The 11,554-nt window shown below is 51.2% G+C and overlaps 1 protein-coding gene across 1 annotated transcript in view; it reads left to right on the top strand.

Moving 5' to 3' along the window:
• The window catches only part of ZBP1 (Z-DNA binding protein 1), a 23,916-nt gene extending 14,237 nt beyond the window's left edge, over window positions 1–9,679 (top strand). Inside the window, exons 5-8 of the mRNA XM_011978180.1 lie at window positions 732–899; window positions 2,136–2,339; window positions 3,680–3,898; window positions 8,969–9,679. Coding sequence (XP_011833570.1) covers window positions 732–899; window positions 2,136–2,339; window positions 3,680–3,898; window positions 8,969–9,138 — 761 coding nt within the window. The 3' untranslated portion in view covers window positions 9,139–9,679. The remainder of the gene's footprint in view (window positions 1–731; window positions 900–2,135; window positions 2,340–3,679; window positions 3,899–8,968) is intronic.
• The last annotated feature ends 1,875 nt before the right edge of the window (window positions 9,680–11,554 follow it).

Here is an 11,554-nt window from a genome sequence, read left to right as displayed (position 1 = left end):
AATTTAATTTAATTTAAAAATCCAGCCTGGGTTATCCTTGACGTACAATGTAATTTAAATATTTGTGTATGGGGGAAGGGCCCACAAAGGCACAGGAGCCGAGACCCCAGAGGGTGGTGATGGGTCCCACACAGTCTGGGCAGGTGCCTGCCTCGACCGCCATAGGGCGACTCTGCTACTCACGATGGGTGTCCGAGGGGGTCTCAGCATCCTAGGGCTGCTATAAGGAAGGAATAATGCATGACAGTCACCAGATTTTAAACACTAGTGACAAATTCAAATATCTAAAATGTCATGGGTGCGAAGCACAACTGATCTGGCCAGTGGGCTGCTGTCTCTCGGCCACTACTCAAGGGAGAAGGGCAATGGTGCAGGTGCTCGGGGGTCCGGGCTGTGGCTGCCCCCCAGGGAGAGCAGTGTGGGGCCCCTGCGGTCTTCCCAGCCAGCAATCATGGCGCCCTCCCAGCCAGCAATCATGGCGGCCCAGCCATGGGGGCAGCAAAGGACGCAGGTAGGGTGACTCACAGGGCTATTTTCAAGCGAGGCTCCCTCTGAGGTACCTGGGGTGTCTGTTAAACACTCAGCTCTGGCCTCCCACTTGGCCCTACTGACTCGGAACGCCCAGGGTGTTTTAACAAGCTCCCCAGGAGAATTTGGTGCTGCCGACTGGTATTGGGAACCCCTGACCCACAGAGAGGGGCGAAGGGATAGAGTTGAATATTATTTTGCAGAAGGTTCTGGAAGAAGAGCAGAGTTGGCCTCAATTATTTACCAGCACAATCCAATCAATATGATCTGCCAGAATGGACCGAACGGCCGGATTTCCATTGCAAACTCCGAAGCCATCCAGATTGGACATGGGAACATCATTACAAGACACACAGCCTCCGGGGAGGATGGTGAGTCACCCGAGGGAGCCCGGGGAGGGGACCTCAGTGGGAGGCCACCTGATCCACTGGGTGGGGGCAAAGGGTAGGGATGGGGAATGGGGGAATTCAGCCCTCCAAGGGGAAAGAGTTGCTTCCAGATCCCCACAGTCCACCTTTGTGGCCGTCCTGAGAATGAGGACGCCCGGATCAAAGCTCTCCTGATTTCCCTGTATTCTGATACCTTCTACGTCATTTTAAAATTTAATTTTATTTTTATTTTTTAATAAAATTTTAAAATTAAGATGGGGTAGCTCTGTGTTGCACCTGACCTTGTGCCTCATTTTCAATGGGGTCCGGTGTTTTTCATGAGAAACGACTCAATTTCCTCTCCCTCTGCGGAATGCCACAGGGGAGGTGATCATAGCACAGTATTTGTTCTGAGACACGCAACTTTCCCCCACATTTTAACAGGCTGGAAACTGGGGTGCATCTCACCACCTGTGCCATCCTGGTTTGGATGAAATGCGGTGTTGCACTTTGAGCCCTTACCCTGTGCCGGGCACTGTGGCAAGAGGGAACAGAGCCACCTGTCAGCCCAGCCTTGTCACCTGTGAGTGACAGCTTCAGCCCCAAAGTCGGGACACTCCCTGTAACCTTGGGAGAACCTTTCCCCACTGTCAGCCTCAGTTTCCCCAATTGTGAAACTAGGAACTTTGTTCTAGAATCTAGATCATAGTTTCCCCAGCTTTAATCCTCTGAGCCCCACATTCCCGATTATGGCCATACCCATGTCTGATTATTTAATTAATGTTGAGTAGTGCACATTTTTAAAATTTTATTTTAAAACAATTTTATAGTATTATTTTAAATGAAAACCATTAAAATCACCATAAAAATAAATGTTGTCCCTGGCAGTTAAAACGCTGCAGGAGGCTCTGAGCCTTTGGTGTTAGCACTAAAGGAGACTTTGTCTCTATGAGATCAGAAGGCTCGGGAATGACGGAATCAGAACGAGGAGCTCATTGTTTGGATTTGTGAGTGTCCCTGCAACATCCAGGCACCAGCCCCAGTCCTGAGAACCCAGGGAGCCCCAAAATGAGCTATTCTGCCAGGTACTCTTGCTGTCTAAGCCAGAGCCTGAAGTCTTTGGCCCCCAGTTTGATGGTGTCTAGGAAGAATTCAGAGGACAGGACTGTGGGTGGTGGTGAGGAGGGGGAAGAAGCCTGCAGTAATCTCTGGTGAGGCTGTGCCACTGTCCCCTGCCAGGTTCTACTGGTCCCCGCCACCTCCCTTCAATGGCACCAGGTCATTCCTCAACTCAGGGGACCCTGAATGATCCCTGGGGGCCCCAGGACATCCACATGGAGCGGTCCATGCTCAGACGGGTGCAGCTGGGACACAGCAATGAGATGAGGCTTCACGGCGTGCTGTCCGAGGGCCCTGCCCACAGCCCCCCTGGCAGCCCTCCAGGTAACTGGGGATCTAGAGGCCAGACCCACCCCTGTCACCCCGTGGGTCCTCACTGGAAGGAACTGGAGCCAGAATCTTTGTGGGCAGAGAAGCATGATGGGAAATTCCTTTCCTTCCACCAGGCAGCTGAACCAGAGCAGAGCAGGTGGGGTTTTTAAAGCTAGCACTCTAGGCTGGGCACAGTGGCTCCCACCTGTAATCTTAGCACTTTGGGAAGCCAAAGTGGGTGGATCACCTGAGGTGAGGAGTTCGAGACCAACCTGACCAATATGGTGAAACCATGTCTCTACCAAAAATACCAAAAAAAAAAAAAAAAAAAAAAAAGAACCGGGCATGGTGACATGTGCCTGCAATCCCAGCCACTCAAAAGGCTGAGGTAGGAGAATTGCTTCAACCCGGGAGGCGGAGGTTGCAGTGAACGGAGATCGCACCACTGCACTCCAGTCTGAGTGACAGAGTGAGACTCCATCTCAATAAATAAATAAATAAAATAAAGCTAGCACTCTGGATCCCCATCCCCTACAACCCACTGCAGGAAACCTCAGTTTCCTCATTTGTAAAATGGGCAGAGAAGCAGAGGCTGGGCCAGCTGGAGTAGGGTGACGGTTTGATACTGGAATGGTGTTTAGGGAGGTTGGAAGACAGGTGCCCTACTAGGTGCTGTGGCTGCAGTGACCAGAGGGCCCCGGGCAAAGGCCTCCCCCGCAGTGGGAATGCAGAGATGGGCTGGGGGAGAAGAACCAGCAAGGAAGCCAGAGAGGGAGGAGGAAAGCAGAAGCCCCGGGAAAGGAGTCACCAGAGAGGGGCCAGGCTGGCAAGCCCAGGGAAGCATCTGTGGGGTTCAGCGAGAGGGGTCGTGGTGACCTTGCGGGGGTGGTTTCTGGGAACCAGGGAGCAGAAGGGGTCTGGGGAGTGGAGGAGGTGAGACTCAGTGTGGATGGTTCTTCAGAAGTTTGGGTGGGAAAGGGCAGAGCCAAATGACAGGGGCTGGGGCCAGGCTGGGAGCCCCCATAAGATTTCAACCAAAAGTGGGGGCCAGTGTTCCAGTGCAGTGGGAAGCAGGCAGCAGAGAAGAGAGGAGCTGAATCCCAGAAGACACTGGCGTCCAGATCAGCTGGGCGGGATCAGTGGGGCAGACCCACCAGCTGGTGGAAAGACGCTTCCCAGGCAGCCCAACAGCACGTGTGGAGGCGTGGTGGGCAGGCACAGGCTGTGCGCCTGGGATGGTGTGGGCCGCTGGTGGGAGGTCTGGGGAGGAGGGTGAGCCAGTTTGGGGGTCAGGGCTCCGGGCCACTATCCAGCTGCTCCTGGCTCCAGGCCTGTCTCCCTTTGACCCACAGTCTCTGCCACTGCTGCCGGCCCAGAAGCTTTGTTTGAAGCAAGAATGCCCAGTCCAAGAACTCACCCCAAGGGGGATGCCTCCCAGAGAATCTACATGAAATCGTGCTTTCTCGAGGATGCCACCATCGGCAACAGCAACAAAATGTCTATCAGCCCAGGGGTGGCTGGCCCAGGGGGAGTCGCAGGGTCTGGAGACAGGCAGCCAAGGGAGGACGCAGGTGAGCTGGGGTACCGAGTGGACCCCTGTGTTCTCTTTCTCTCCCCACCTTCCACTCATTCATTCATTCATTCTCATGGATCATTCGCTAATCTCTGGTTTCCCAGAGTCTGGAGGCAATGCTCACCCATAGCGAGGAGCAGCAGCTCTACAGTCAGAGCTCGAGGCTCCGTCCGCCTAGTGGAGGGGCCCACCCAAGTCACTGCACCCGGGAGCCTCTGTCTCCTTAGCTGGAAAGCGGGATGGTAAAAATAGCCTGAAGCAACCCCTACAGTGGTTGCAAGGCTGAGATAAAATCTGAAGGCGGAGCTCAGCCCTGCACCAGCCCTGCCAGCATTCAGGAGATAGGAGTGTTATTGCTGTCATGATTGTTTTGGGCCCAGAAAGGTGCTGGGTTGCCATGCAAATAAGGTTCTGCATCAGGGCACAGGCTGACCTGCCGCAGTGGAGGCGCCACACATGGTGGCCCCGCCTGCTCGAAGCCCAGGTCTCATGTCTCGGTGAGGGTAGCAGACCAGGGATTCTTTTACCTCAGTGATGAGTTGTCCCTGGGGCTCCATCCTCATCTGTGGGGTTGAACTTGGCACCAGCAAGCAGAGGGGCAAGACAGGGTACAGAGAGCCGCTGTTGTCTTTGACCAAGCCCACCCACCGCATCTGTGCTGTTCCGAGGGCCAGCACTTAGCCACGGGGGATCTGGGAAGTGCCGCCTGTGTCGAGGCAGCCTAAGCTCAGCAGAGACTGAGGGGAGGGGCTCCACTGCCAACAGGAAGAGGGGAGAGGGGACACCAGCGCGGTTCACCTTCCCAGCCACAGTTCTGCCCCTGGAAGCTGCACAGGCTGGTTGCAGAGCCTGAGGATCCCAACTCTGCAGAAGGGAGCTCGGGGCCTGGGGTAGGGGCAGCTGGAGAGTAGGGCAGGTCCATGCAAGGTGGATCCATACAGGGCAGGTGTACCTGGTGGGTGGAACAGTGTGGACAATGGCCTGGAGGTGAGGACATGACAGTACAGGAACCCACAGGGGTCTGAGGGTGACCTGAGTGTGGAGAGCAGAGCCAGGGTCTAGCTCCAGGCGGCAGTCGATGCTAAGGCAACTGGGAGCCATGGGGGCCTTCAGCAGGAGAGGGGCAGGATGAGATTTATGCCTCCCGTATGAAGAAAGAATTAGGAGGAGGATTTCCACTCCTACCCTTTTGGGATCTGGAATAAGGGGTCACACCCAATCCCACCAGTGGGTAGAAAACGTGGATTCACAGAATCTGGAGGATTGGCCAGCATCCACCCTCCAGTGCCTGAAGGCCGAGGGCACGCATGTCCTGGAAGTCCAGAGGGTCTCCTCACCCCAAGGGCCATGTCCTTGCTGTCCTGGCACACTGAGGAGACCCTGGCCCCACGTGCCTTGCCTTCAAACTCTCCCTCCAGGACCCCTGGGAGCCCCATGTGACACCTGCGGAACGGGGGCCAGGAGCACAGGCCAGGAGCACAGGCCATGAGCATCTGGGAGCACGGACTCCCTTCCAGCAGCAAAGGGAGTCTCAGAAACCTCCAAGGCCACTGGGCACCCCCAGGAGGGCGTGTGCCACCAGCCCTCCATCCCCCATCTGGCTTAGGACCCCACAGCACAGGCCGTCTGCAGAGCCCTGTGGGTCTCAAGCCAGACCATTGAAGACTCCTTTTTCTGGAAAGAACACAGCTCTGTGTTGTTAAAAAATGACCACACGCCCAAATTTGTCCTGCCACATCCTGACATTCTTCTCTGAGGTTCCAGCAGAGGAGCTGATGACATCCTTACCCCTTGTCCTGACCCACCCACCTCTCTTTGTCGCCAAGAGACATCTATAGGCATAGCTCAGAGATATTATGGGTCAGCTCCAGACCACCCCAATAAAGCAAGTCATGCAAATTTTTGAATTCCCAGTGCACATACAAGTTATAGTCACAGGAGGCTGTAGTCTATTAGGTATGCACTCAATCACATTGTATCTAAAAAACAATGTATATACCGTAATGTGAAAATACCTTATTGCTAAAAGTGCTAAACATCATCTGTCTTCTGCCAGTCATCTTCTCTATGCTGGTGGAGGTCTTGCCTCGATGTTGATGGCTGCTGACTGATCAGGGTGGCGGTTACTGAAGGCTGAGGCAGCTGTGGCAATTTCTTAAAATGAAGTCCAATAATGAAGTCCGCTGCAGCAATGGACTCTCCCTTTCACGAAAGCTTTCTCTGTAGCATGCAATGCTGTTTGATGGCATTTTACTCATACTAGAACTTCCTTCAAAATTGGAACCAAGCCTCCCCAACCCTGCTGCTGCTTTACCAACTAGGTTTATGTAACAGTCTAAATCCTTTGTTGTCATTTCAACAATGTTCGCAGTATCTTCACCAGGAATAGATTCCATCTCAAGAAACCACTTTCTTTGCTCATCCGTAAGAAGCAACTCATCTGTTCAAGCTTTCTCATGAGATTGCGGCAATTCGGTCCCATCTTCATATTCCATTTCTAATTCGAGTTTTCCTCCTATTTCCACCACATCTGCAGTTGCTGTCTTCACTGAAGTCTTGAACCCCTCAAAGTCATTCATGAAAGCTGGAATCAACTTCTTCCAGACTCCTGTGAATGTTGATATTTTGACCTTCTCCCGTGAATCACAAGTGTTCTTAATGCCATTTAGATTGATGATTTTTTCCAGACAATTTTCAACTTACTTTGCCCAGATCCATCTGAGGAATCACTCTGTATTGCACTTATGCCTTTGTAAAATGTATTTATTGAAGAATAAGAAGTGAATGTTGAAGTTACTCCTTAATCCGTGGGCTGCAGAATGGATGCTGTGCTAGCAGGCATGAAAACAACATTAACTCTTTTTCACATCTCCATCAGAGCCCTTGGATGAACAGGTGCATTGTCAATGAGCAGAAAAAAAAAACAAAAAAAAAAAATTTTTTTTTTTTTTTTTTGGCCTTCAGCCCAGGATCCTGAACACCCAGCTCCTGTGGTATGGATGATGAGCAGTAAAATGTTCAAAGGAATATTTTTTTCTGAGCAGTAAGTCTCAATGCTAGGCTTAAAATATTCAGTAAACCATGCTATAAACAGAGGTGCTGTCATCTAGCTTTGTTGCTTCATTCATAGAACACAGGCAGAGTCGATTTAGCATCGTTCTTAAGGGCCTAGAATTTCCAAAATGGTAATTGAGGAAAGGCTTCAGCTGAAAGTCACCAGCTGCATTAGTCCCCAGCAAGAGAGCCTGCCCCCTTTGAAGCTTTGAAGTCAGGCATTGACATCTCCTCTCGAGCTATGAAAGTTCTAGATGATATCTTTTCTCAATAGAAGGCTGTTTCGTCTACATTGAGAACCTGCTCTGTCGTGCAGTCGTGCTCATCAATGATCTTAGCTAGAGCTTCCGGGTAACCTGCTGCAGCTTCTCCATTAGCACGTGCTGCCTCACCTTGTACTTTCACGTTACGGGGATGGCTTCTTTCCTTAAACCTCAAGAACCAACCTCTGCTTACTTCCAACTTCTCTTCTGCAGCTTCCTCACTTCTCTCAGCCTTTAGAATTGAATAGAGCAAGGGCCTTGCCTTGGATGAGGTACAGGCTTAAGAGACTATTGTGGCTGGTCAATCCTCTATCCAGACCACTAAAACTTTCTCCACACCAGCTGCAAGGCTGGTTCACTTTCTCATCACTCATGTGTTTGCTGAAGTAGCACTTTTAATGTCCTTCAAGAACTTTTCTTCTGCCTTCACAATTTGATTAACTTTTGACCTAGCTTTCAACTTGTCTTAGCTTTGGACCTGCCTCCCTCACCAAGCTTAATCATTTCTAGCTTTTGATTTAAAGTGAGAGACATGCAACTCTTCCTTTCACTTTAGCACATAGACGTCATTTGGGGTTCTTTTTTTATTTTTATTTTATTGAGATGGAGTTTCACTCTTGTTGTCTAGGCTGGAGTGCAATGGCGCAATCTTGGCTTACTGCAACCTCCACCTCCCAGGTTCAAGCGATTCTTTTACCTCAGCCTCCTGGGTAGCTGAGATTACAGGCCTGCACCACCACACCCGGCTAATTTTGTATTTTTAGTAGAGACAAGTTTCTCCATGTTGGTCAGGCTGGTCTCGAACTCCCAACCTCAGGTGATTCGCCCGCCTCGGCCTCCCAAAGTGTTGAGATTCCAGGCATGAGCCATGGCACCTGGCCCATTGTAGGGTTATGAATTTTCCTAATTGCAATATTGTTGCGTCTCACGGAATAGGGAGGCCTGAGGAGAGGGAGAGAGAGGAGGAGACGGCTGAGCAGTGACAGGTCAGAACACAGAGACTTGTTAATTAACTTCATCATCTTATACAGGTGATATTTGTGGCACCCCAAAGCAAAGCAATTACAATAACAACATCAAAGACCACCGATCACAGACCACGATAACACATATAATCAAAATGAAAAAGTGTGAAATATTGTGAGGATTACCAAAATATGACACAGAGACAGGAAGTGAGCATATGCTGCTGGAAAAATTGGCACTGATAGACTCGCTCTATGCAGGGTGCCACAAACCTTCAACTCGTGAAAAACAAATGCAATATCTATGAAGTGCAATAAACCAAAGTACAACAAGGCAAAGTGCGATAAAATGAGGTCTGCCTGTCACCTCCTCCTTGAGTGGCAGGCAGGACCTTATCCTGAGAGGTGTAAGGCCTGGAATGTTTTTGTTTTGTTTTGTTTTGTTTTGTTTGAGGAAATTGCTGATCAGAGACTGTCAGTGCCAGGGCATGGAGAGCCATCCTTTGGGGCCCCTGGGAGGACTGGGAGAGCCCTGGGATGGGGGCTTTCTGGTATCATTTCTGCTCCTCCATTTCACTGCTGTGAAACTAGGACAGGACTGGCTACATGATCTGGGGGCCCAATGCACAGTGAAAAGGTGGGGCTCCCTGTTCAAGACTTAGTACAAATCTAGACAGTAACAACAAAGGCTCAAGCTGAGCTTGAGATCCTTCCAAGAGCGGGTCCCTGTGGAAACGCCCAGGCCACGTGCCCATGAAGCTGACCCCCCCATCTTCTCTTCCCCAGGTCCTCGTCCCACAGACACACAATCCAGAAGTCACTTTCCTCAAGACATTGGTCAGCCCATCACTCGCAACTCCTCGAAGCTCACCCCCAAGCTGGAAGCTATGACTCTTGGAAACAGGAGTCACAAAGCTGCAGAAGGCAGCGACTATGTGGATGAAGCCTCACACTAGGGGAGCTGGTGGGGAGGTGGGATTTAGTGCACAGCCTCACGTGGGGCTTGGACACGTGGGGGTGGGTGCATGCTAGGAACACTAGCCTGCTGCTCTCTGCATTCCTTAAGTGTCTTGTTTGTCCTGCTTGCTTCCAGACATAACCTGCATGAGTCAGTTTTAGGGGATGGACCTGGCGTGGGGATGAGTTCAGGCCAGGTCTTCTGATGGCCAGGAGCAGATGACAGGGAGTTGCTTTGGGGAACCCTTGGTGTGCCAAGAGGAGGTGGGTAGATGGGAGTGGGCCTCGGTAGCCTAGCCTGGCCCAGGCCACTGTCTCCACTCTTTCCTGGGCTCGGGGCACCTGCCTTGAGTTACCTTCCATCATGGCTACTTGCTGTGGTTTGAATGTTTGAGTCCCAACAAAATTCATATCAACACATAATCCCAACTGGGCGCAGTGGCTCACGACTGTAATCCCAGCACTTTGGGAGGCTGAGGTAGGTGGATCACTTGAGCTCAGGAGTTCAAGACCAGCCTGGGTAACATGGTGAAACCCCGTCTCTACCAAAAATACAAAAACATAGCCAGGCATGGTGGTGCGTTTCTGTGGTCCCAGCTGCTCCAGAGGCCGGGGAGGGAGGATCATTTGAGCTCAGGAGGCAGAGGTTGCAGTGTGCTGAGACAGCGTCACTGCACTCACTCCAGCCTTGGTGACAGAGTGAGACTCCATCTCAAAACAAAAAACAAAAAACAAAAAAAAACCCATAATCCCTAGTGCAGTGGTATGAAGAGGTGTGGCCTTTTGGAGGGGATGGAGTCAAGAGGGTGAGTGGGATTGCACTCTCATGAAAGGGTTTGAGGGGGTCTGTTAGTCCCGCTTGCCTGTCCGCCATGTGAGGATGCAGTAACAAAGTGCCATTGTTAAAGCCGAGACCAACCCCTCATCAGACACTGACTCTGCTGGCACCTTGATCTTGGCCTTCCCAGACCCTGAAACTGTAAGCAATAAATTCCTGTTGTTTATAAATTGCTGGGGGTGAGGCATTTTATTATAGCAGCCTGAGCCAACTGAAACACTGCCCCACTCTCTTCTCACTTGAGGTCTGACTTCCTCAAGGCCCATCGTGGCCACCTGACCTCCTTATCACCCGACCTTTCTAGAATCTTCTCTCCTCAGCCTTGATCTCTCAGGATTTTTCAGCTAAACTCCCAAACTGAAAATTCTTTCCCACCCCCACCCCTGGTCCCCAGGCACTGCTGGAAGTCATTGGTTGACCCATGGGTCAGGTGACTTCTTCTAGCCAATCAGCAGAGAGTGCTTGTGGATTAGCCCATTTTGACGCTGCCGATAAAGATATACCCACGACGGGGTAATTTATAAGGAAAAAGAAGTTTAATGGACTCACAGTTCCACATGACTGGGGAGGCCTCACAATCAAGGTGGAAGGCAAAAGGCACATCTTACATGGCAGCAGACAAGAGAGAGAATGAGAACCAAGTGAAAGGGGTTTCCCTTATCAAACCGTCAGATCTCATGAGACTTACTTCACTACCACCAGAACAGTATGATGGAAACCATCCCCATGATTCAATTACCTCCTGTTGGGTCCCTCCCACAACACACGGGAATTATGGGAGCTACAATTCAAGATGAGATTTGGGTGGGGACACAGCCAAACCATGTCAACTTGTTATTTACCAGACCTGACCACCCCGCTAGGGGCTAAGTTCCCCTAGAAGGGCTATGGGCTCTGCAACATTTCCCGAACCACGGGGTGGGGTGGGTAGTGGAGGGATTTGGTGGGGTATGGTGGGAGGAAGATAGAGAGGGATAGAGGGAGGTGGTGATCAGCCGGGCAGGGTGATTGTGGAACAAGGGCTGTGTCCTTCCTTCAATGTGCACATAGGCACACATGTGCACACACACGTGTACACACATACATGCACACACAGAGGCATTCTGCTGCCCGCAACTCCAATGCCACACCCAGCCCTCAGGTGGGCGTTTGTCACACTCTGCTGTGTCTCCTTCACTGGCCTTGGCATCTGACACCCAAAAGCTGATGCCCCCTGGGGCTAATATCTACCTTGGTAGGGAGGGGCTGGCTCATCACAGGGCCTCAGTAAAAACACTTATTGAACAAACTCATGTCTCCTTGCCCAACTTGACTGGGAGGATCTTTAAGGCAGATGCCTTGACATATTGGTCAGAACCTAGACTGACAGGTAGAACTTACAGTTCATCCGTTAAAGGGGATTTGTAAGACATTGTTTAAGCTCCTAGATCCAGTCATTCCTGAAGCGGAACCTATCCTAGCACTTACCCATTAGAAGAACTGAAAGGTCCCCTTTGTGCTGAAGCCGGTTCCACTGGGATTTCCATTTCTAAAGGGCAGCTGCTCCCTCACCTCCCCTACCCACTCCCCTTAGCTCA

This window comes from Mandrillus leucophaeus, unplaced genomic scaffold, assembly GCF_000951045.1.
Source record: "Mandrillus leucophaeus isolate KB7577 unplaced genomic scaffold, Mleu.le_1.0 Scaffold19, whole genome shotgun sequence".
NCBI lineage: Eukaryota > Metazoa > Chordata > Mammalia > Primates > Cercopithecidae > Mandrillus > Mandrillus leucophaeus.
This window is presented reverse-complemented; position numbering and strand designations above follow the sequence as displayed.